The following is a 24,727-nucleotide window of genomic DNA, read 5'->3' as shown; positions in this document are numbered from 1 at the left end:
GTCATTATGTAAGACAAAGTTCTTGTTTGTATAAAATCAACACTAAACCATTCTGAGTGACAGGGCAAAAGGTCAGCAGCTTCCTCTCAAAATGTCCAAAGTGAAAGAGCAATTAACTGTACATACTTGGAACTATCTTCAAGTTTGTTATTGTTTCAAAATTGTTCTGGGAAAGCTGCACGTGGTCTTTAACTCTAGCACTTGGGAGGCAGAGGAAGGCAGATCTCTGTAGGTTCAACACCAGCCTGGTCTACATAGGGAAGCCCAGGACAACCAGGTCTCTGTAGAGAGAATTTGTTTCAAAAAAACAAACTAAATAAAATTGTTGTAAGGAGAACAATGTAACTGAAAACTGAACAAGATTAAAAACAAAGCTGATTCTCCACACTGGCAGTCTGGATAAGACTATGTAAGAGATTGAAAAATGAAATGTCATGACATTTTGGAGCCGCAAGAAGATTCTCTAAATACAGCCCACAGTCTTATTTTTTTTATTGTGTATGTGTGAGTAGGAGGAGTGTTCATGATGTAGGTAAAGGATGAATACTAGTGAACACATGGGAAGGTCAGATGACAACTCTGTGCCTTCCACCTTTTCAGGAATTCAGGGATCAAACTCAGGTCTCCAGGCTTGCCCAGCAAGAGCCTTTATCTGCTAAGCCATCCTACCGACCTGCAAGCGATTCTCTTAAATGACCTCAAGTAGGTAATAATGAGAAAAAAAATGTGAAGGGTTCCTTCTCCATTCTTAGGGATGAATAAACAATGAAAAAAGAGAAGAGTAGAACATTAGTACACTAGTGCTACCAAAAACTAACAATCATCCAAAAACAACCTAAGCACCTCCTGAGACAAGAGGATGCTGGGCTGGTAGCTAAAATTCCTTGCAAGTGTAAAACTGGATTAAACCTGAAATAAAAGAGCTTTCCCAGCTCTACAGTAACCTTGTTATTACATCCTGATTATCTACACATAGCAACACAAAGAAATACAAATAGGAAAATAAGCCGGCATGAACCCTTCATACTCCTGGTTGTGCAAGTCCATCAAAGTATAAACAGCAATGTATCTGCCAAACTGTCCCTTATGAAGAATTTTCTGACGAATAAAGAGAACAATCAAATCATGTGAAAGCTAAGTGAGAGAGAGAGAGCACCTGCAGTGGCTGTCTTTACTTAAGAAGAGTCACTTCATTCTGGAATGCCTGCACATAGGTCCACAAACAATGTTCCTAGAAATGTGCATGGATTCTGTGGACTTTCCAAGTACCCTGCTTTCTTTCGACCCGAATGTCCCAGCTCCCCCACCCCACAAGCCCCAGGGCAGGCAGGAGGCAGAACTGGACTCTCTGTATTTCCTTTCCAGGAGGACTGGCCCTGAATCACTCTTCCTCAGGATGCAGGGCACAAGTGTATCCCTAGGAACTCCGCACAGTATGCTCCCGCCCTCCCATCACTGGTGGCCAAAGGGGGCGGTCCGGGTACCAGTAGTCAGCACAGAAGCCATTGTCTGAACAAAGGCAGGCACTCCCGACCCGCCTAGCCCTCCAGCCCCTTGCTGCAATGCTGAGACCTAACCCTGCGACCACCTGCCGGGTGGTCCCTCACACGTGCCCATAGCTAGCCAGGCTTGGACACCTGACCCGCTGTTCCTCCACCGTGGGAATCAACCTTCTAGCCTCCCCGCCACCCAGCCTCGAAGCCACACCCCGCCCAGCCTACTGGAAGGCTGCAGGGCTGGAGGCGGAGCCGGGGGGGGGGAGAGGCGGAGGGGGAGCCCGTAGGGAGGCAGAGCGGAGGGGGGAGGCGGAGCCCGGGGACGGAGGCGGAGTCCAGGCAGTGCCCGCCCCACACCCTTACCTGGCTTCTCCTGGTCTCAGCCTACCACAATGAAGCTGTGCCACGACCGCCGCCACAGCGCTGGGGAAGCGGGTTCCCGTCATTTCCCTAGCCACCGCCGCCCACCAGGCCTGGGAAGAACTCAGCGTTTTCACTTCAGCGTCTGTAGCCATAGCAACGGCGCTTCTGTCGCGCTTGACAATGGAGGTGCTCACCCAGCCTGTGCCGCGCCTCGCGCAAGCCCCTCCCCCGCCCCACCCTAGAGGGCTAGACCTTCTGGGTCGGGGCGCTCTAAGGCCTGAAGTTTCTGAAATCTTTCTATTAATTTTACAGGACAAAAGGATCTTTGAGATAAGTGTACATCAAAGCATTTCTCTCCTGTTCTCAAACCCCTTGTCTTAGCTACTTTTCTATCACTGTGCTAAGATATCATGACCAAGACAGCTTATAGAAGAAACAGTTGGTTAGGTACCTAGGGTTTCAGAGGATAAGTCCATGACCATCATGGAAGGGACCGTGGTGGGCAGACAGGAATGGCAGGCAGAGCACCAGAGAGAGCAGTGGCTGTGATCTTACATCCTGATCTACAAGTATGAGGCAAAGAGCTAACTGAGAACGGTGTGGGATTTTAAAACCTCAAGCCCATCCACAGTGACACACCTCTTCAACAAGATCACACTTCCTAATTTTTCTAAAACAGTTCCATCAACTGGGGATCACATTTTCAAACATATGAGACTGTAGGGGTCATTTTCATTCAAACAGCTCACTCCTCAATAGCTTCCTATGTAGCCAAGAATTAAGATAAAAAAAATGTCAATGTCCCAAATCATCCCAGGCACTCAGATTCTTGTGAGGTTTTGTTGTTGTTGCTGCTGTTTTGTTTCTGAGACAGTTTCATATAGTCCAGGTTGACCATCATTCCTGACCTTCCTGATGCTCCATTTACAGGCATGTGTCACCATACTTGATTTATGATCTTGTTTGTTTGTTTGTTTTGTTTTGCTTTTCAAGACAGGGTTTCCCTGTGTAACTTTGACTCTGTAGACCAGGATGGCCTCGAACTCACAGAGATCTGGTGTGTTTGACCTCTTCTTCTTTTTTTTGGGGGGGGGGGGGTATTTTTATCTTTTGCATAGATACTTTACTTGCATGTATATAAGCATACCACATGAGTGCCTTATATTCCAGGAGGTCATATGGCATCACATTCCCTAAAACAGGAGGTACAGAAGATAGTCAGCCACCATGGACATGCTAGAAACTCTGCAAAAAAGAAGCAGAGAATGATTTGATTTGTTTTAAGAATTATTTTTATTGCATATACAATGTTCCATCTGTACGTACACCTGAATGCCAGAAGAGGGCACCGGATTTCCTTATAGATGTTTGTGAGCCACCATGTGGTTGCTGGGAATTGAACTCATGACCTGTGGCAGCTGAGTCATCTCTGCAGCCCCACAGGAGGTAATTTTCATCACTGAGCCATATCTTCAGCTCCTCTGGCTTCCTCTTTAATCTTTATTATTGTTTTTATTATTATAATTCCTTTCTTCTTCCCTGGTATATTCCAAACAAATTCACCTTCTTTCATTTCACCTACTGAACTAAAATGTTCTCAACTCTCTGCCTTTGAATACATATGTTCTTTATCCGTTCCGGGGGGTTAGGTCCCTCTTGCTTTTCTTTAGGTTTCATAGTGGAATTTATAGTGATGTATACATTTCTATGCATGGTCTATGGGTTTGTTTATGGTGGATTACCCCACAAGACTGTAAGCTTATAGAGAAAGAATAGTGTTTGCATGAATCATTTTTGTGTGTTCAGGAATTAGCCCAGTACTGGGTACCTAATTCACAAGCAGAAACTATCTGGGGAAGGGCAAATAACCTTTTAAAGAGTAAATGCCTTGAACAAAGTCTTCATAATCTGATAGTAATACAGAATTTCCACCTAGAGGATGGGAGCATGTAGCATTTTATTTGTTAATGCCAGCCATTGTACCACCTGTAATAAACTTCTCCTGAAGTCTTTTTATCCTGTTCTGTTACTGCTGTTACTAGGACAGCCTCCTCTATGCCTGTTGCCTTCTCTGTGTTCTCTTTCATTTATCCCATAACAAGATACTTCCTTGAAGCTTTAGTGAGATTTAGCATCTGTCTTTATCATGTGCAAAGACTATCTGTATCTACCTGTTTGGCACAGAAGCTAGGAATATAGCTAGGCAGTAGGACATTTGCTTCACATATACAAGGTAAAGAAGGAGGAGGAAGAGGTGAAGAAATAAAAGGATCAGGAGAAGCAAAGCACTGTGTTTCTTTATGCAGATGCTCTACCTTAAATGAAGGTGTTAACAGTCTTCCTGGTTCTACCTTCCAAACAAGATAGAAATTACAGATACAACAACAGTGCTACTTACTTTATTTGGGCTTAAGCTTGGTCTCTCCACCATCACCAACACAGTAAATCAGAGAGGAGAGCCGCAAGCAGCTACATGGTAGGGTTTTGATTTGGGTTTGAGGAAGTACCGGGAAGTTCTGGTTTAACACTTACAGGATTGGGTGACATTCAGCAAGGGCAAACTTTTTACAAGGTGATTGGCTAACTAACATAATTAACAATGAGCGAGATATCTATAGGCTTCAGGATTGTTAGGTATTTTCTGTGCCATTGAATGTTCTATTACAAGGTTGCTGGGCTGCTCAGAACAAATGCCCTACCCTGAGATAAGATACCTTCCCATTTCTTGTGGTTATCTTCAGGCTGTTCTTTGGATAGGTAATCTTCTGACTTTGTTTCTGGAATTGGTGAGCCATGGCCTACCTAGTTCCTGGTGACTTTGGTGTGGAGTCACTGGTCTGGTGACCTTTAGATGGCCTTTTTCAGGGCAAGTTTCTGGTAACCTTTGGGGGTGTCAGGTCTGGTTCTCAGTTGTAAGATCCATTTGGAATTTTGAGATAGTAGTAAATGGTATGTCTTGTGACAGATAGCACTCCAGTATAAGCTGAGATATAGAAGAGTAGAATAGATGATGTAAAGGATTTACCATTGCTGAGAAACTAGTGGCACCAGTTAGAATTTAGGTGAGGGAAGACTACCTGTAAAACACTCCACAGATAAGTAGTATGCTACCAGGCCTGTTAGAGATTAGGATCCTGGAACATACATGTTTGCTCACCAGGATTATCCAGAAATGTGGCTCCAAACCATAGCAAAGGAAAACTGACTTAAAACCAGCCACAAGATGCATCCTCATCAAAGAATAGGCTTCTAACAATCTGCTCAAGGGTACATTACAGGGTCATAACCAACATTAAGGCCTGTTGTCCCATAAAGGTCCAGTTTTCTACTTAAGAATAGCATAGTTCTGCCTCATAGGTGAGATTACACAGGGTGACAACTCTTTGAAAAGGAAAAACTCTGTTGTGTTGATGGTTGGCCTGATCAAGCAAGGATTTACCTGAGGCCCTCATGTATGGAGAATGACATAGATCTCTCCAAACCCAACAACAAGTTTGATAGAGCCAGCCTAGGGTCTTGGGAACTTTCCATAAGGTCCTAATGTATAGAGAACAACACAGATGTCCTTCTCTAAAGCAAGTATTACTTGTGAGTCCTGGTAATGGTCCAGGGACCAGGGTCTTTAGGAAGGCATTGCTTTAGAACTTGGCAATCCAACTCTTCCCAGCCATAGAGCTATAGTTTTCAGTCCCAAAGCTGTTGTAGGCTTGGTCAGTAATGTTCTTGAGATACCCTATGTTCCCATCTTACAGCATTGTTGTATTAGACTCCTCCTAAGTTTATCCCATTGTGTGATAGTTAGTGTTGACTTCATAGAAGCCATTTCATTTTTTTCCCCATTCTATTTTTCCCCTGTAAGTATACAGGATGCTCTTCTTTTGAATAAGATTACTTGGCATGAGACATAGCTTGTAAAAGACCTCTGTTGCAGGATATTTGCTCACTGTGAACCCAAAGATTGTGTTATTTACTGAAAAAAAAATTAGTTGTGGTGTGTTTGAGCCATAACAAACACCTTTAATCCACGAGCTTTCTGTTCCAATATTGTAAGCAGAATACCATAGGCCAAGATGCAGAGCAAAAATCCAGTTGATTGGAAGTGAACATAAGATTATAAAGAAAAAAATCATAGATGGTAAGAAGGAGTTGGGAGGAAGGATAGAGAGAGACCCTGGAAGTGGAAGGGAGAAAATTTAGTCATGAGGAGGTTGTTTTAGATGGCCTGTGAGAAAGGGATTCATCCTGGGACCTAGGCCTTAGACTGTCAACTGGGTGATTTGTCTGCCTCTTTGAACTATCTGGCTTTCATCCTATTATTAAGATCCAGAGTCTTCATTGGTAAAATTAAATGATTTGAGATGTTGTAAAAATGACAGACCTCCCACTGCAGCTTTTATCTTTTTGACCTACTCTTCCTATCTTTCTCATTCTCTGAGGTATTCCATTTAAGACATTGTCACATGCTGTTTCTACTTAAGAAATAATCCTGGGTATATTTTTGCATTGTAAATCTCCCTGAGTAAATCATCTCTCTAAGTGGCTAGACCACTTAGTCTCCAATCCACATTTGTTGTTCCAAATGTTCCATATGTTGTTCCAAACATAACCTGGGGCCTGAATCTGAGAGTGACTTAGGGTGACAGGGTATGTGAAATGTAAAGTCTGTTCTCATCTGGCTCCTTTTGAGCATTATTCAGTGATGAAAGTATGCTGTCATTAAAGGGAATTTTCTTTATTAATCTTTTAATTGTGTGTGCAGTGATTTCTTTTTGGAAATACATATTAATTCTAGAACAGCTGAATCTTCAGCCTCATAGAAAAATGTTTCTGAGACAAACTACGCTGACTCAGGTCACCTTGATCCCAGTTTGTCTTTCCTCAAGGCATTGAACATATTTCTTCTTCATGAAACTTCCTAAATTCTTTAAAGGGCTGTAGCACAACACAGTTTTAAAATTACTCATATAGATCATTTAATGAACTCTCCATTTCATAACAGGAAAAGGATTTCCATGTGGAGCTTCTGTATTCAGACCAGAATAGGAGGAACAGTTATTATGTACACTTCAGGAAGAAACAGGATAGGCAATAGCTAGATAACAGACTAGAGTGTTTTGCTGTTGGTGTTGAGTTTTTTTGTTGTTGATTTTTTTTTTTTTGTATTTCTTTTTGACACTGGGAATGTCTATGTAGTCTTGGCTATCCTGGACTCACTTTGTAGACCAGGCTGGCCTGGAACTCATGGAGTCCACCTACTTCTGCCTCCAAAGTGCTGGGACTAAAGTACACACCCCCACTCCCTGCTTGATCAGACTAAAGTTTAAGGCAGTCTGCCGGAAAGGGTAGCATTATGAAGAAGCACCAAATTGAGACAAGGTGAAGTTTTTTTTATTTGTAATTTCCTAATATGTATTTATTAATTCATTAATGTGAATGAAAACAGACCACATTGGTGGGTGTACAATTTGGGTCAGGTAGCTTGATCCAGTGAATATTGAATTTTTAATTAAAGGACTGTCCTCTGTCCATTTGTACAATCCTCATTGACACTGTTATGTCAGTTCAAATTTAGCTAAATCTGTGACTGTCAGGTTACAGGTCTCAGCAGCTAACATTGTATACAGGAGCAAAGTCAAACAGTATCTTATTAATGGATTTCCCTCTACCACAGAATGGCCTATTCTTTTTCAAAGTAAGTATGCCTATGTGGTTTTTCAACTGTGAGTTGAAGAGCACTGGCTGCTATTCCAGAGGTCATGAGTTCAATCCCAAAAACCACATGGTGGGGCACAACCATCTATAATGAGATCTGGTACCTTCTTCTGGCATACAAGTGTAGATACACACAGAACATTGTATAGATAATAAATAAATAAATTTTAAAAAAATTCCAGTTCTTGGTATTATTAAACTTTACTTTGCTGATGCATCACTGCTCTAGTCTCCTATTAGTTAATATTCTCTGATAATCCCCAGTTATTAAGAATTTCATTCCTTTTTCTCTAGTGGTTTGATATTTGTTTTTGTTTAAAGCAAAGTCTTCTATAGATCAACTTTTCACATGTTATGTAATTATGTAATTGAAACTTTCTTTGGGCACTGAATGCTATTTCTACTGCCCAGTGCCTAGAACATTGTCCTGCAGCTCTTTTTAGGGGGACCCTGACTGGTGAGTGTGAAGTAAAAGAGACCAGTGAATGAATGTCCACTGAGCACTCTGATATTTTTTGGAGGTGAGCAATTACAAATAAAGAGGGACCTGTGTAAGAATTGAGTTCACTGACCTACTTTGAAGCTGGTGTAGTCACAACACAGAAAGGGAGGGGGAGGAGGAAAGATGGCAATGAGTCAGGTAATCAATTTCAGATGGTCAATAAAAGTGAAAACTGAACATTTGGGGGAGTCATACACAAAGGGAATCAAGAATATGGATTAGTTGCTGAACTTGTTTCTGGAAAGCAAATTTCTATAGTTGCACAAGTTCAAACAACACAGAAGTTCTGGATAAATTGCTGTGGTAGTGACTAACAGTCATGTTTTCCCTCCCCCCATTTGAAAGTACACAACCTGTCTCCCACCGCCCCCGCGGCGGGTCGCGGCAGTCCTTGCGGCGACGGCCAGGCAGCGCAGCACTCGGCGGCAGGCTCGGCGTCGCGCGTCCCCCATCCCGCACAGCCACGATGCCCAAGAGGAAGGTGAGCGCGGACGGAGCGGCGAAGGCGGAGCCCAAGCGCCGCTCGGCGAGGCTGTCGGCCAAGCCCGCACGAGCCAAGGTGGACGCCAAGCCGAAGAAGGCCGCGGGGAAGGATAAATCATCAGACAAAAAAGTGCAAACAAAAGGGAAGACGGGAGCAAAGGGCAAACAGGCTGAAGTGACTGACCAGCAAGCTGCAGATCTGCCTGCAGAAAATGGAGAGACGGAGAACCAGAGTCCAGCCTCTGAAGGAGAAGAGAAAGAAACCAAGTCCGACTAACCATCCATCGTGTCTGTCAGTGGTCCTTGCCTCCCTTCTTGTATAATCCAGAGGAATATTTTTATCAGCTATTTTGTAAATGCGAGCTTTTTAGTAGCTCTAGAAACATTTTTAAGAGGTGGGGGAGTCCCACCTCATCCCATTTTTTAAGTGTAAATAATTTTTTAAGAGGTTAAATCATTTGCTGGTTGTTTATTTTTTGTACAACCAGAAAATAGCAGGATACTGAATCAGGAGAGGCTGTGACTGTCTCGGGGGTCACCATAACATTCCGTAGAGGGGCTAGTTTTATATCCTACAATACAAAGCATACTAAACGGCAATTTGGAGTCTCCGTCTTGCATTTGTGTCTGGAATATTTTCAGTTATATCCGGTCTCGTTCGTGTTTCCTAAGAAAACCACTCCCTGGCCCTTGCCCTGTCAGAACGTAATGTCTTTGGTCATGGCCGTCCATTTTCCTAACAGTGGTGATAATGTGCTGTGAAAGATGAAAATGCTGTAGGTACTATATGTGGCATAAAATTGTGGGTCGGTGGAATTGAGGATTATGAATATTTGATTGTTATGTGAGGTCTTAAGGAAAACTTGTCAAATTTGAGTCCTGAACCTCACTGTAATAAGTTCAAAGAGACTATACGTGGCTCTTCATTTAGGTACGTGAACACAGTATATGGCTCTTCATTTGAGTACGTGAACACAACGTGTGACTTCAAAGTTTGGGTACTTGTGTTAAGAATTGAAGTGTCTTGTGTACTCTGCTCCTAAGCCAATAAAATCTCAGTTGTGAAAGAGTAAAAAAAAAAAAAAGAAAGTGCACAACCTGAGAAAAATTTGTGAGTAATACTTATTTGAAGTCTTTGAAGAATATTGGACCATAAGGCCATTTTCAACTTTTAAAAATAACTTTAAGGTTATAGTGAAATCATTTTAACCTTTTCATTCCTCTTTACTCTTACATCTCAAATGTTGGATGAATGGTTAAGGTGCATACATAACAATCAAAGCAGACATGGCTGTCAGGTTCTCCCAGCATCCCTCAGTCCTTACCGGTAACAAGTTATGGGTATCATATCCAGGTCTCTAGCCCAGGAGCTGAGCTGCACTCCTCCCAGCTGTCCTTCCTTATGTATTCCAACCATTTTGGTTATCTGGTCTTTTTCATTTATCATTTACCCTCCTGACCTTTTGTTCTGGATCTCCACTTCCCTCTATCCTCTCTTATCACATGGCCCAAGGTCATGTCAACTCTAGATTGTTCCAGATGTTCCTGTGTCTGACTATGTTCTCTCCTCCATCTGTATTAAAATTTCTACTCCAACATACTTAGGACCTGCTACATGCTTTTTGTTTTATTTGTCATTTTCATTTAGCTCCCATTAATTACTTCTTGTTTTCAAATTCATGGTCATTTGTTTCTTTAATGGTTGTTACTGTTTGGCTTTGACTGAAGGTTGGCTGAAGGACAACTATGAGGTAGAGATGACTGCACTGGACACTGATCATGTAATGGAATGTGCAACATAAATGACCTGTATCTTGGAAGATGAGCAGGTGGCCTGGGAAAGTGGAAGATTGTATTTTAAAACATTTCCAAGATATTGCAGGATACTTGATCCCATTGTGATCCCTTAGATTGTGAACTGTAAAACATGTGCTTTGTTTGGTGTGGGTGAGCCCTAACACAATCCTTAATTCCACGAACTTACAATTTATTGTAAACAGGTGATTACGGTTTGGTTCTGTCAGCCCTAGAACATACCTTTAATTCAAAAGCTCTCTGTGCACAGGATTAAATAATGTTAACCCTAGGTCAAGAGGCAAAGCAAGAAACCAGCTGACAGGAATTAAAGGTTAAGTGGAACTTTCAGCTGAAATGTATTTAAGATAGAGTGTAAAAGTGGAAGGAGTTTTAGTGTGGTAGATTTTGGACTTTTTGAGCTTTGAGCTAGAAAGCCTTTGTCCTTGGGTTCCTTTGGACTATCCCCTCTGAGTTGTCATCTGAACTGGTGAGCTTTTGGGGCTTTTTCCTCTTGGAGGTGAGGTGAGTATCAGGGTCAGATGGGTGCTTTCTCTGCCTCTCTGTGCTAGCAGGTTTTAAAATCGAATAATTGGGATTTCCATTATTTTGTAACAAACAACACTAGGGTTCTGTGTGCCCCTAGGGGCTGGGGCTGGGGCAAAGCTAGAATACCTCTGATATCTTCATCATTTTATCTTTGATCCACTGGTAGAGGAGCTACCACTGATATGAGACTCAGCTCTATTGTTCAAGCTAATGATGTACTCTGGCCAGGCCTAGCAGTCAGGAGCAACAGTGGGAGGTAGTTTACGGGTTTGTTCTGGGATTTTCCTCTGATGTAGCTCTAAAGAGCTGTGAGAGAGTCCAGAGGCCATGTCATGCTGAGTGTGGGGCCATTTTCTCCAGGCCAGGAAGAGCAGGCTGCTGAGCTAACAGAGCCTCATTTGCTTTGAACGAGATGGACTGTAGTTAAGACTTTGGTTCAGGCTGTGGTTCTGTTGGTCTCCATGTGGTGATCTCAGCAGAGACCCTTGGCCTCCAACCCTTCCTGAGTGTTGATTGTCCAGAGAAGTGAGGATTTTGCAGTCTGGGCAGTAGAAAGTTGTGGTGCTTATAATATCAGTATCTAGTGTGCACACACAGGCATTGTTTTGCAGTGGACAGATTGGAAAACTGAAGGTCTCATTTCTAGAAATGATGAGTGTTGTATTTCATATACACTCTGTGTACCAAATTTTACAAATTGTTTTGAAACTGGAAGAAAAGAGGTGGTGTTGGTCACCTTTCAGCAATACTTGCTTATGTATTTTTAAGCTTTCAACTACCACCAGTCACAATGTCATGATTTAGAGAAATTCAATTCCAGGGTACAAGAGGAATTTCTGAGATGCAGAATTTTGTCAGGTGTGCCTGGTTTTAAATAAGTGGATAGGGCAGATTCCACATCCTGTGACATAATTCATGCAACAGAAAACAGATACTAAATTATTCTCCAACATTTTTTGTGTGTGAGTGTTGGAAAGGGCTGGGCTGTGCCTGAAACCACAGGGGGACATGAGCAACTGCAAGCTGTAGCTCATCTTTATGATCACCTCCATTTTCCAAGAGACTTCCAGAGCAAAAGAACTCTCTGTAAAGGAGGTTAGTAGTAGCTGGAGGGCCAGAAATATAACAGTTTAGGTGTCACTTAGTGTTTGTCTTGTAGCAGTTGTGACCTCTGTGTTTATTTAATTTGTATCAATTAGAAAATCAAAGGTATCTCTGATCCAGTGCACATTTTTCATGCTAGACTTTCCTTAGGTCTTTTCATGTAAACTTGGTTATATTTTAGACTTATGTTTTTTGGCTTTTTTTCTCACCCTCTCATTCTTTTATAAACACTGTACACATTCTTGATTATTGAAATTTGTGGTAAGTACAGAAGTCACATCATGCCAGAAGATTATGAGATTTGTGACAATAGAATCATCCCTTATTTTTCTGTTTTCCTCTGTTTCTTACCAGTTGGCTTTTCTTATATGAGATAGGGATTTTGGATTGTTCTTTAGCAATCACATGAAGACAATTTTCACTTATGTCTGTAGAAGGCAGAAGATGCAACATGAAGGTGAGTAATACCAGTTGGCCAGTTTACTCCTTCTCTTGTGACATTTTCTTTTGGTGGTCTGTCATTTTCTTCAGAACTTTCACCTGTCCAGTGGTCTCCATATTCTCTAGTTGGATGATTTTATTCTCCTGAACAGATTAAATCAAAACCCTGCCCCACATAGAAACAGAATGGTGGATCAATGGAACTGAACAGAGGACCCAGAAATAAACCCACACACTTATGGACACCTGATCTTTGACAGAGACCCCAAAACCATACAATGGAAAAAAGATAGCATCTTCAACAAATGGTGCTGGTCTAACTGGATGTCTACATGTAGAAAAATGAAAATAGATCCATACATGTCACCCTGCACAAAACTGAAGTCCAAGTGGATCAAAGACCTCAACATAAAACCAGACACATTAAATCGGCTTGAAAAAAAGTGGGGAATACCCTAGAACTCATTGGTACAGGGGAAAACTTCCTGAACAGAACACCAACAGCACAGGCTCTAAGAGCAACAATCAATAAATGGGACCTCATGAAACTGAAAAGTTTCTGTAAAGCAAAGGACACCGTCATCAAAACAAAGCGACTGCCTACAGATTGGGAAAGAATCTTCACTAACCCTTTATCTGACAGAGGACTCATATCCAGTATATATAAAGAACTAAAGAAGCTGAAAAGCAGCAAACCAAGTAATCCACTTAAAAAATGGGGAACAGAGCTAAACAGAGAATTCTCTGTAGAGTAATACCGAATGGCAGAGAAGCACTTAAAGAAATGCTCAACTTCACTAGCCATTAGGGAAATGTAAATCAAAACAACCCTGAGATTTCACCTTACACCCATCAGAATGGCCAAGATTAAAAACTCAAGTGACAATACATGCTGCCCTTCTCCACTGCTGGTGGGTATGTAAACTTGTACAACCACTCTGGAAATCAATCTGGTGCTTTCTCAGAAAACTAGGAATAGCGCTTCCTCAAGATCCAGCCATACCACTCCTGGGCATATATCCAAAAGAGGCTCAAGTACACAAAAAGGACATTTGCTCAACCATGTTTGTAGCAGCTTTATTTGTAATAGCCAGAAGCTGGAAACAACCCAGATGCCCCTCAACTGAAGAATGGATGCAGAAATTGTGGTACATCTACACAATGGAATATTACTCAGCAATGAAAAATAAGGAAATCATGAAATTTGCAGGTAAATGGTGGGATCTGGAAAGGATCATCCTGAGTGAGTTGTCCCAGAAGCAAAAAGACACACATGGTATATACTCACTCATATAGACATACAACATAAGACGAACCCACTAAAACCTGTGCATCTAAAGAAACTAAGCAAGAGAGAGGACCCTAACAAAAATGTCCAATCCCCATCCGGAAAGGAAGGCAAAGAGGATGGACATCAGAAGAAGAAGAAAACAGGAAGCAACACAGGAACCTACCACAGAGGGCCTCTGAAAGCCTCTGCCCTACAGACTATCAAAGCAGATGCTGAGCCTGATGGGCAACTGTTGGGCAGAGTGAATGGAATTTTAGGTAAGAACTGGGAAATAGTAAGAACTGGGGAGGACAGGGTCTCCACAAGGAGAGCAACAGAACAAGAAAATTTGAACACAGGGAACTTCCCAGAGACTCATACTTTAACCAAGGACTATTCGTGGAGATAACCCAGAACCCCTGCACAGATGTAGCCCAGGGCAGTTCAGAGTCCAATTGGGTTACATAGTAATGTGAAGAGGGACTGCCTCTGACATAATCTGATTGGCCTGCTCTTTGATCACCTCCCCCTGTGGGGGAGCAGCCTTATCAGGCCATAGTAGAGGACAATGCAGTCACTTTTGATGTGAACTGATAGACTAAGATCAGAAAGGAGAAGAGAACCTCCCCTATCAGTGGACTTGGGGAGTGGCATGCAAGCATAGGGAGGAGGGAGGGTGGGATTGGGAGGGGAGGAGGGAGGGGTTTATGGGGGGATGCAGAATGAATAAAGTGTAATTGATGAAAAATTAAAAAAATTAAAAAAAGGGGGAAAAATAATTTAAGAACCTGAAATGACTTTCAAAAGTGGAGGAAAACATGGAGTTAGTCAATTTACATGGAGCACATCTCACCCCTGGGGGCAATGGTCTCCTGAACCTACTCAGACCTCGGACACCACCACTGCTAGTTCTAGAACTGATGCAGAATGTTCCAACGAGGGGGTTAAGGCTTCTCATAATATTTCCTATAAGCACACACCTGTTTGTTTTTATTCCCCATTTTTATTCATTATTAGCCAGATAGAGCCAAGTAATTGTGGTAATGATACTTGCTTTTTTGCCCAATGCTGGAATACTAGTGAATTTAGGTATGCCCTGGTTACTCGCATACCTCGCTGGGTGCCTGTGCCCATTGATGCTCCTCACACTATGACTCTCCTCAGACAGAAAAGGAATCTTGGAACTACAGTCTCCATTTTTACTGCCATCTCATTGGTGGCTGTTGGAGCTACCACCGCGGCATTAGCCATGAGTCATACTGTGCAGACGGCTCAGACCCTGAATAATCTTTTAGCCAATGTAGCTCATGCCTTAGTTGTACATAAAGGAATTAATGCTCAACTAAAATGAGGGTTGATGGTGTTCAATCAGAGGATTGACCTCGTGCAGGAGCAAATTGATACCCTATGGCAAATCGCTCAACTTGGCCGTCAATGAAAGTATGCTGGACTTTGTGTCACTAGCATACAACATGAGAATTTTTCCTGTGCTGCAAATCTGTCTAAACAATTGTCTAGCTATATTTTAGGTAATTGGACTGGAGAATTTGATACTACGATGGAGCAGCTGAGAGTGGCCATTGTTACAGCAAATTCTACCAGAGTGGACGCAGGACTAGCCACAGGATTATCATCATGGACTGCTGCAGCCATGAATCATCTGAAGGAATGGGCGGGCATGGGAGCTTTAGCAGGCCTTCTGGTATTGGTCTCCTTGGTTTGCCTGTGGTGTATATGCAAGATTAGAGTCTCACAACAGCGTAATGCAGCCATGATCATTCAGGCCTTTACAGCCATTGAAGCAGGACAGTCTCCCCAAGCATGGTTGGCTACCATAAAAAGCTACAATGTTACACTCAGGATGCAAGGCTAAGCACTGCACTCAGGGCCAGCCGCTTTGGACCCAGAGAAGAGCAAATCTGATTGCATGCAGGTTGATGCCCCAGGTCCCGCCTCTGAGAAAAAGGTATCAGACGGGTCTGATGCTCTTTGGGTGGATGACACCTAAATGAACATTGGTACAAAGTCTCAATTTATTTTTAATATCAGAGATCAGACCTCTACTCTTGCCTGATGCGTCTAAAACAAAAAGGGGGAACTGTAGAGAGCTGCGAAATGCTGTGCCCTAAAGATGGAGCTGGTTTCCGCCTTCTACCTTCCCGATGCTGGGTGCTCTCTGTCACAAACAACTCCACATTTGGCTAAGGCTGAGGATCTGGCTTGCTTCCGTGTATGTGGACCTATCTGCATTGTCCACGAGACACGCTGTGGTTGGCTACCCAGAGGCTATTTAAGCTGTGGGCTGGCTTTCCCCAGGGTCAGATGATTGTTCAAGGTTCCTGTATAAACTGCATTGAAAAAAAATAAAAATAAAAGGAGAAAAAAATATTCAGAGAAAGGAAAGGCTGTTTGTTTTTAGCCCAGAACCATCCTTTTTTGGTACCCAAGCTTATCTGTAAAACATCAGTCTACTCCAACTGTTTACAGACACTTGTTACCTGCTTTTCCTACAGTGAGAATTTCAGTGTAGTTTATAGATTGTGGTCATGTTAATATATTTAGAACTTGTATATCTGTGTGTAAACTTTAAACAACTCTGATTTAAACTTCAAGGAGTTGAGACTTGATCCACCTATCACATGTCAAACAGAATCTAGATTAAGACCAGTCAATTAACAATTCGGTCTTTTCTGTCTTTTATCTATATCTGAGGATGGGCTCTTTTCTTCCTCCTGTTTTGGGATTCCTTATCTCTCTGGCTGAACTATGAAACCATAGTTGAACTCTATCTTGTGAAAGCATTCCTAAGAGTTCTTTACTTCCAGAATATAATAAGTAAAGACATTCTTTGGCTTTTTTTTTTCTATGCAAGTACTCCATAACAATACAAGTAACAGGACCTTAGGCTAGTATGTTTGTTTCCTACTCAGAGAGGAAATATGTATTGAAGTTTCATGAAGGGACTTTTCAGCAAAGGACCATCCTATTCCTAACACTGATGTTCAAATGAACATATGTACCAATTATAGCATCACCTGAAAAACAGGAATATGAAAAGTCCTAATGATTCCTCCACTTATCATAATAACCAACAACCTACCATACAGTTTCTCAGAGATATAAAGTGGCAGATGAATATTTCAGAAAGTAAAAAGATGAACAACAGAAAAGAAGAAAGAACCAAGCAATGAATTCAACGGGGTATCGAGACAAGGATCAGGAGTCTCCATGAGAACTCAGAAGAAGGAAAGAATAAACAGCTGTACACACGAAAGACTGAGTAGAATAAAAGACAAACAATAAGACAAAACTGAGATTGTGAGGGAGGACAAAGACAGATAGAAATGTTGCAAATTAAAATCATAAAACCTCCAATTAAATCAGAGAACATTGGGTTTCCAGCAGAGCTAACTAAGCAGAGAACAGAATATGGGCATAAATGACATGAATTTCAGAACACTACATTACAAAATCAGTGATAAATAAATAAGTTATAAGTATGACCACAGTGTCTAAACTCTGAGATACTTTAAAGATACTAAAGACAGAACACATGAAACTGAAGATTCTAAGAATTGTACTGAGCACATAGGGATACTCAAGTTCACTTTAGCAGAAACTCTCCAAGTCTCTGGAAAGAAACAGATATTCAAGCATAAGACATTTAGATGGCCAAATAGACCTGAGAAGAATGGAAACTTTTCTTGACATATTAGAGTCAGTGTGTTAAAAATATGTAAGTCTCACCATGGAATCGCACCATGGATTGACACAAAAGTTGTTCTCTTTTTCTATCCCTGATTTCTTTCTGACTGGAAACATAACAAAGAAAAGTGGAAATGTTTGCAGAGGCACAATGAAGCAGAAAAAATGTGTAACTGCTTTTCACATTGTTCTGTATCTAGTTCATTATTCTCAATGGAATCACATGTGTTTAGCAGGTCATGTACTAACTTTTAACCAGAACAACCATAGCACATTCAAGCAAGTACTCACAGGTCGAACTTCCATTGTAGACTTGGTTCTCTGTCAAAAAAGATCTTGTCAGTTTGGGATACATCAAGTGGGATGGAAATGGGGATAAATGTAGCGATGTTAACATCTGCCTCCTTGTAGGTGTTTGTCTCCCAGTAATTGTCACAACCAAACAGAGATATCTCAATTGATGTATACACAGGTTGCAGGAGGAGGGTGAGGCAAAGCAAAAGAAGGGACATGTCAGGCTCTTCACTACACAGAGACAGTCCCCTGCATCAAGGCAGATCCAAGGAGATTATTGGCTTAGGTCCTGCAACAGGCTGAGACCTCAACAATGTCAGAGAAGACTTTTAATGCTAAGCTGCTTCCTCCTGTTGCTTCAGGCTCTCAGTCTGTGCACACCCAATGGTTCTCATGATGGGCCAGCACAAAAACTGCAGCAAAGTCCAGACATATGTGGGTCACAGTACTGAGATATTTTTGTCTCTGTAGCCAGACTTGCTCTGAATTTGTTGTCTTTTTATTGTTCTATTTGCCTCTCATCCATGTACTCTTGGAATCCCATAGCCCTGGGTCTTTGCACCTGGTTCCTCTATGTGGGTGAAAAACATGTTTGGTTCTTTCTTTCTTCAAAAACCTGTATGATTTCATCATGGTCCACAGTGACTTTGGAGAGCACCAGAGTCTGAGACAAAATTATAGATCATCAAAAAAACAAAAACAAAAACAAAACAAAACAAAAAACCCAGCTTGTTTGTTTTGGATTGCTGTTGTGAAAAGTAGTTTGAACATTTGATTTCCTCTAGTAAGGGGAGCAGGGGCAGTCACTCTTTGATCACTTTGCTACCTCTTTGATCACTTCCACCAGTCAAAGTGGCTAAATTAAGCAACAGGGAAAATAGATTCAGGCATTTTTGATGAGACCTGATAGGCTACAGTAAGATTGTAGAGGAGGAGGACATCGCTTATCAGTGGACTAGAGGAGGGACATCAGGGTAGGGGCTTCAGAGGGAGAGATTTCAATCTTACTTTGACATGGAGTTTTGACCAAAGTAAACACTGGTGACTCAGCCTTATGCAGGACACCCGGGTTCCGGGTTCTCAACTCAGCTTTTGCATTCAGATTTCCTCCTGGATGTCTGACACCAAATTCAGAATTATACAGGACCAAAAGATGGGTCAACCTGCTTATATACAATTTAAGTCATGACAAAGAACACATTTACAACTTGTATGCTTAGCTTAGATTATCAGCCACTTTCCTCTTTACTTTCTTTCCTGATTAAAAGACAAACATTAATCACCTTAAGAATCAGGATAGGAGTAAGTTTTGGGACCTATGAATATGAACTCAGTTTTGAACCTGGCAGCAGAAGTCTTGAGATGGCTGGACTCAGTCAATTATCTCTTAAAAACAACCAAAAAGAAAAGTACTTCATCTCTATACTTTCTCTACTTTACTGTAATACTGTTTACTACTGATATAATTCATGATATTTTTATTATATATATTATTATAATAAAATATATACAATATAATGCAAATCAAAATTTGATATCTAACTTATGTAAAATCCATTCATGAAAACACAGCCATGAAATTTCAAAACAGCTAACACTGCAAGAGGCTTTGAATGTAGGAAAGTGAAAAAATAATGTACTGTTAATTCTTACATATAAACAAACAAAATAATTAATTGATGCCTCCTATGTATAATCTTGCAAAATTTGGTTACTGGAATTTAAAAATATATATACAGATTACACACACAAATAAATCTATTTGTCTATCTATCTATCTATCTATCTCTATATATATCAATCCAGATATAGATAAATATACCTATATAGTGAAATTTCTATGTAGGCACCAGCTTAATTTATGTTCAGTGAGTTGTGTAAATGCTGTAGTCAGTGATAGAAACTTGCAGTGAATTTATGGAGAACAAATTATAATCTTGATAAAAGTGTGCATTGTTTGGGCATTCTAATAAGACTCCTTTGGCCACCACTTCAAGTAGATATAACCGATATTTAATTTGATGACAAGTTACATCCTGTTGTGACTCTCTCGTCTTATTTCATTTGGATCACCTTCAGATATGTATATATTTTAGGCAGCTTTTGCTGTATTAGGTTACTACAGTAACATTCAATTACATTTCATCTTCACTGTTTCTCTTCATATTACTTTGCATAATGTCCTCTTTCCCACTTCCAACCAATTCTTCTTTATGAGCCCATCTTCCATCTATAAATAACTATTTTATTTTATTGTCCTATCCTAGGGAGATCTAGTTACTTGTTCTCAAACACTAGTCCCTTATTCTGTGTGTTTCCTAAATGGTTTTATGTACTGTACATTGCTTATCATTCACTTTAAAAGTAATATTAACACGTAAGAAGATACATGCCATATTTGTATTTTTGAACTTGTGTTACTATACTCAGACTGATTTTTTTCTGGTTTGCCTGCAGATATGCATTTTCTTTCAAATTTCATGTTTTACTTTGTAAAATGACTGAGTACTATTTTGTTGTGTAAATGTCCACATTTTCTTTATCTATTCTTCTGTTGATGGGCATCTGGGTTATATCTAATTTCTGTTGATTAGAGCAATCAAAAACATGTCTGCACAAATCCATGGAAGGATGAAACATTCTTTGGATATATCCCCAAGAGTGATATAGCTGGTTCTTGCAGCAGAACATTCTCCATACTGCTGAGGAAAAAGCCACAAATATGTCCTTAGTGGCTAAACATTATTGTACTCCTACCAGCAATGCCTGAATATTCTTAGCCATTGTGACTCTCTTTAGACCACACCCCAAACTACTTTTTGTTTCCATTTCCCTGGTGACTATCGATTTTGCACATATCTTTAAATGTTTCTCAGCCATTTGAATTATTTCTTTAAGAATTCTCTTGTGATATCTTCTTCCATTTCTTCAGAGACTGAAAGGTTTTTTTTATACAAGTCTTTGACTTGCTTGTTTAGAGTTACACCAAGGTATTTTATGTCCTTTGTGGCTATTGTGAAGGGTGTTGTTTTCCCTAATTTCTTTCTCAGCCTTTTGTCTTTTGTATACAGGAGGGCTATTGATTTTTTTCATTGATTTTGTATCAAGCCACTTAGCTGAAAGGGTTTATCAGCTGTAGGAGTCACCTGGTAGAATTTTTTGGGTCACTCATTTATACTATCATATCATCTGCAAATAGTGACATGATAAGAACTCATGGGCTGGCTCTTTGATCACGTCCACCTAAGGGGGTAGCAGCCTTACCAGTCCACAGAGGAAGACAAAGAAGACAGTCATGATGACACCTGATAGACTAGGGTCAGATGGAAGGGAGGAGGTCCTACCCTATCATTTGACTTGGGGAGGTGCACAGTAGAAGAGAGAGATAGGGTGGGATTTGGAGGAGATGGGAGAGAGGGAGGGGGCTACAGCTGGGATACAATGTGAATAAACTGCAATTAATAAAAATAAAAAATAATTCTTAATTTAGAATTGAATGTGTGTTTTATTTTGATTGTATATTTTCTTGATATCTAATTTTTTCATTTGACTTCTTTGTGAGTTTGAATATTAGCGTTTATTTGGCTGTGTAGTTGGTGAAAGTATTTTAGCTTTCTCTACACTGTTACATTTTCAAAATGATGGTGGTCCTTTGTTATGCAGAAGATTTTCAGTTTTCTGCTGTATTTTTGTAGATTGTTTATCTTTATGCCTGGGGAAAGTCTAGGAAGATCTCCCCTGCTCATTGGTAAGTAAGATTAACAGAGTAAAACTATCCATCCAAAGAAAAACAATCAACATCAACATTCAGTGCAATCATCATCAAAATTCCAGACAACTTACCAGATGTTGAAAGGACAATTTTCAGCTTCAAATAGAAGCACAAACAAACCATATCAGCTAAAACAATCCTACATAAGAACTGCTAGAGGGATCACCCATTCAAAGATTAAATTGAACTAAAAACTATAGTAGTAAGTAACAGCATGGTATTGGCAGAGTAACAAACACTTTGGTCAATGATGAGATTGAAGACCCAGGCAGAAATCCAAATACCTATGGACACTTAATATTTTTAAATAAGAAAACTTGAAATAAACACTGGAAAAAAAAGACAGCATTTTCAGCACATAGTTGTGGTCAAACTAAAAGTATGCACATAAAAGAATTCAAATAGAACCCTATTTTTCACTCTGCACAAAACTCCCAAAATATAGTATTGAAGAACTCAGTAAAATCAAGAAACAAAGAATCTAATGAATGAGAAATTAAGGAATAACTTTGAACTCACACACTGAAAAAAAAAAGACTTGTTAAACACAGTAGCATTTGCTCTAGTCTTGAGAATGTCTTTTTCATGTTTTGAACTGTGTTGGTGAGGCTTATCACTTGAGTTTTTGTTTGACCTCTTCAGTTTTTTATTTCTAGATTCATCTCAGTTTTTAATTTCATTAACTCCTTTTGTAATACAATGTCTTCAACTATCTTCAGTGTTTTATTTCACTTTTTGTTTGTTTTCACAGACATCAATGAGATTTTATCCATATCTTGTGTAATATCCTGGATTTATTTATGTTTTGAGGTCATTGCGTTGTCCTGAGGCTATACTGAATTTCTCAGGGTCTCCTCTAGGAGGGTTGTTGTGATTTGGTGTCTTGAATGTTAATGATTTTGGTTTCTTACTGGTGTCTAGGTATCTGGGTTTGGAATGATTGTGATTCTAGCTTTTGCTATCTGGACTTGTCTATTTTAGGTTTGTGATGTTGAATTTCTTCACTTCTGTTCCCCTCTCTGGATCTTAGAAAAATGTGTTGGCTGTGTATTGTCTTGTACAGAGTATTTCTGATTGTATGTCTTGATAGGTCACTAGAGACACTAGACAAAGACTGTTTTTAGGTGTTGGTGATTACAATAAAAAATAATGATGAATAAAGATAAAATTTACTTCAGAGTAAAGGGCTGGAAAAAGTTTCCAATCAAACAGACCCAAGAAACAAGATGGAGTGGCCATTATCTATCTCATAAAATAGCCTTTCAACCAAAATTAATCAAAAGAGATGAGAAAAAGGACACTTCATACTCATCAAAGGAAAAATCCACCCCAACAACCACTCAGTTATGAACATCGATGACCCAAATGCAAGGGCAGCCTCATTCATAAAATAAATATTACTATAGCTTAAATCACACATTGAATCCCACACATGAATAGTAGGAGAATTCATCACCCACTTTCTCCAATAGAGAGATCATCAAGACAGAGACTAAATAAGAAAATAAAGAAACTAATGGATATCTTGAATCAAATGGGTATAACAGATATCTACAGAACATTTCTTTGCAACTCATGGGTCCATCCTCAAAACTGACCATCTATTCAATCACAAAGCAACCCTCAGCAGATATATGAATATTGAAATAACTCAGTGAATCTTATCAGACAAACATGGATTAAAGCTGAACTTCAACAACAATAGAAACACCACTGGTCCATGGAAGAAACAAAGAAACTAAAGACAAACTAGTTTTCAAAGAAAATGAAGGCATCACATACCCAAACAAATGAGACAAGTGAATGCAGTGCTAAGAGAAAAGCTCACAGCACTTTGAAAACAGAAGTACCTTCATAAAGAAATTAGAGAGATCCTATTCTAATAATTTAGCAAGACACTTGAAAGCTCTCTAACAGAAGGAAGCAAACATACCAACATGGAGCAGATGACAAGTATTATTTAAACTTGGGACTGGAAACAAAGAGATAGATATAAAGAATCGATAAACCAAAACCTGGTTCTTTGAAAAAATCAACAAGATAAACAAACCTTAGGCAAAATAACTGAAAGGCAGAGGGAGATTATCCAGATCAACAACATCAGAAACAAAAAGGGGGACACAACTACAGACAATGAGTTCTTACATCAAAAGCCTGTATTCCACAAAATTAAAAAATCTAAATTAAAAAAAATATTTTCTGGATAGATTTCACCTACCAAAGAAAAATCAAGATCAGGAAAAATTTTAAACAGTCCAATAACCACTAAGAAAATAGACAGAATCATTAAAAAATCTCCCAACCAAAAAACAGACAAACAAACAACAAAAATACCTCCCCAGTTCCAGATTGTTTTAACTCAGAATTTTGCCACAAATTCAACGAAGAGCTAATATAGATACTCTTCAAGCTGTTCCATAAAATAGAAACAGAAGGAACATTGCCAAATTCATTCTATGAGGCCACATCACCCTCACACCTAAACCACAAAAAGAACCAACAAAGAAAGAGAATTCCAGACCAATTTCATCCATGAACTTTGATATAAAAAACTCAGTAAAATACAAAATGAATCTAAGAACACATCATACACAGCAACCCAGGGATGCAGGGATGGTTCAACATACAAAACATCCTCAATGTTTTAACAAACGCAAAGAAAAAATCACATGTTCATAGCATTAGATGCAGAAAATATCTTTGACCTATTCCAACATACCATCATGATGAAAGTCTTGGATAAATCAAGAATACAAGGTCGATATTTAAACATAATAAGGGCGATATACAGCAAGCTGATTGCAAGCATCAAACTAAATGTAGAAAAACTCAAAGCAATTCCAACAAAATCAGGGACAGTTGTAGAATGCCCAGTCTCTCCGTATCCCTTCAATATAGTATTTAAATTCTAGCTAGAGCAATAAGACAACTATGGGAGATCAAGGGCATACATATCAGCAAGGAAGAAGTCAAAATATTGCTATTTGCAGATGAGGTGGTAGTGTATGTAAGCGACCCCAAACATTCGACCAGGGAACTCCTACAGCTCATAAACAGCTTCAGGAAAGTAGCTGGATGTAGGATTAATTTTAAAAATCAGTAGCCCTCCTGTACATAAGGGACATATGTGCTGAGAAAGAAATTAGGGAAACTATACCATTCATAATAGCCATAAATACTATAATGAATCTTGATGTGGCTCTATCCAAATAAGTGAAAGGCCTGTATGAAAAGAACTTCAA

At 40.0% G+C, this 24,727-nt stretch overlaps 1 protein-coding gene across 1 annotated transcript; it reads left to right on the top strand.

The window, feature by feature from the left end:
- Positions 1-8,431: 8,431 nt before the first annotated feature.
- LOC132651269 (non-histone chromosomal protein HMG-14-like) lies at positions 8,432-9,638 on the top strand. Its single transcript, XM_060376504.1, has one exon. It carries the CDS (start codon positions 8,540-8,542, stop codon positions 8,831-8,833), a length of 294 nt encoding a protein of 97 aa, XP_060232487.1. The 5' UTR covers positions 8,432-8,539; the 3' UTR covers positions 8,834-9,638.
- Positions 9,639-24,727: the final 15,089 nt, after the last annotated feature.

This window comes from Meriones unguiculatus (genome assembly GCF_030254825.1).
Source record: "Meriones unguiculatus strain TT.TT164.6M chromosome 13 unlocalized genomic scaffold, Bangor_MerUng_6.1 Chr13_unordered_Scaffold_44, whole genome shotgun sequence".
NCBI lineage: Eukaryota > Metazoa > Chordata > Mammalia > Rodentia > Muridae > Meriones > Meriones unguiculatus.
Note: the sequence above shows the minus strand (reverse complement) of the source record. Positions and strands in the feature narration are given on the sequence as shown.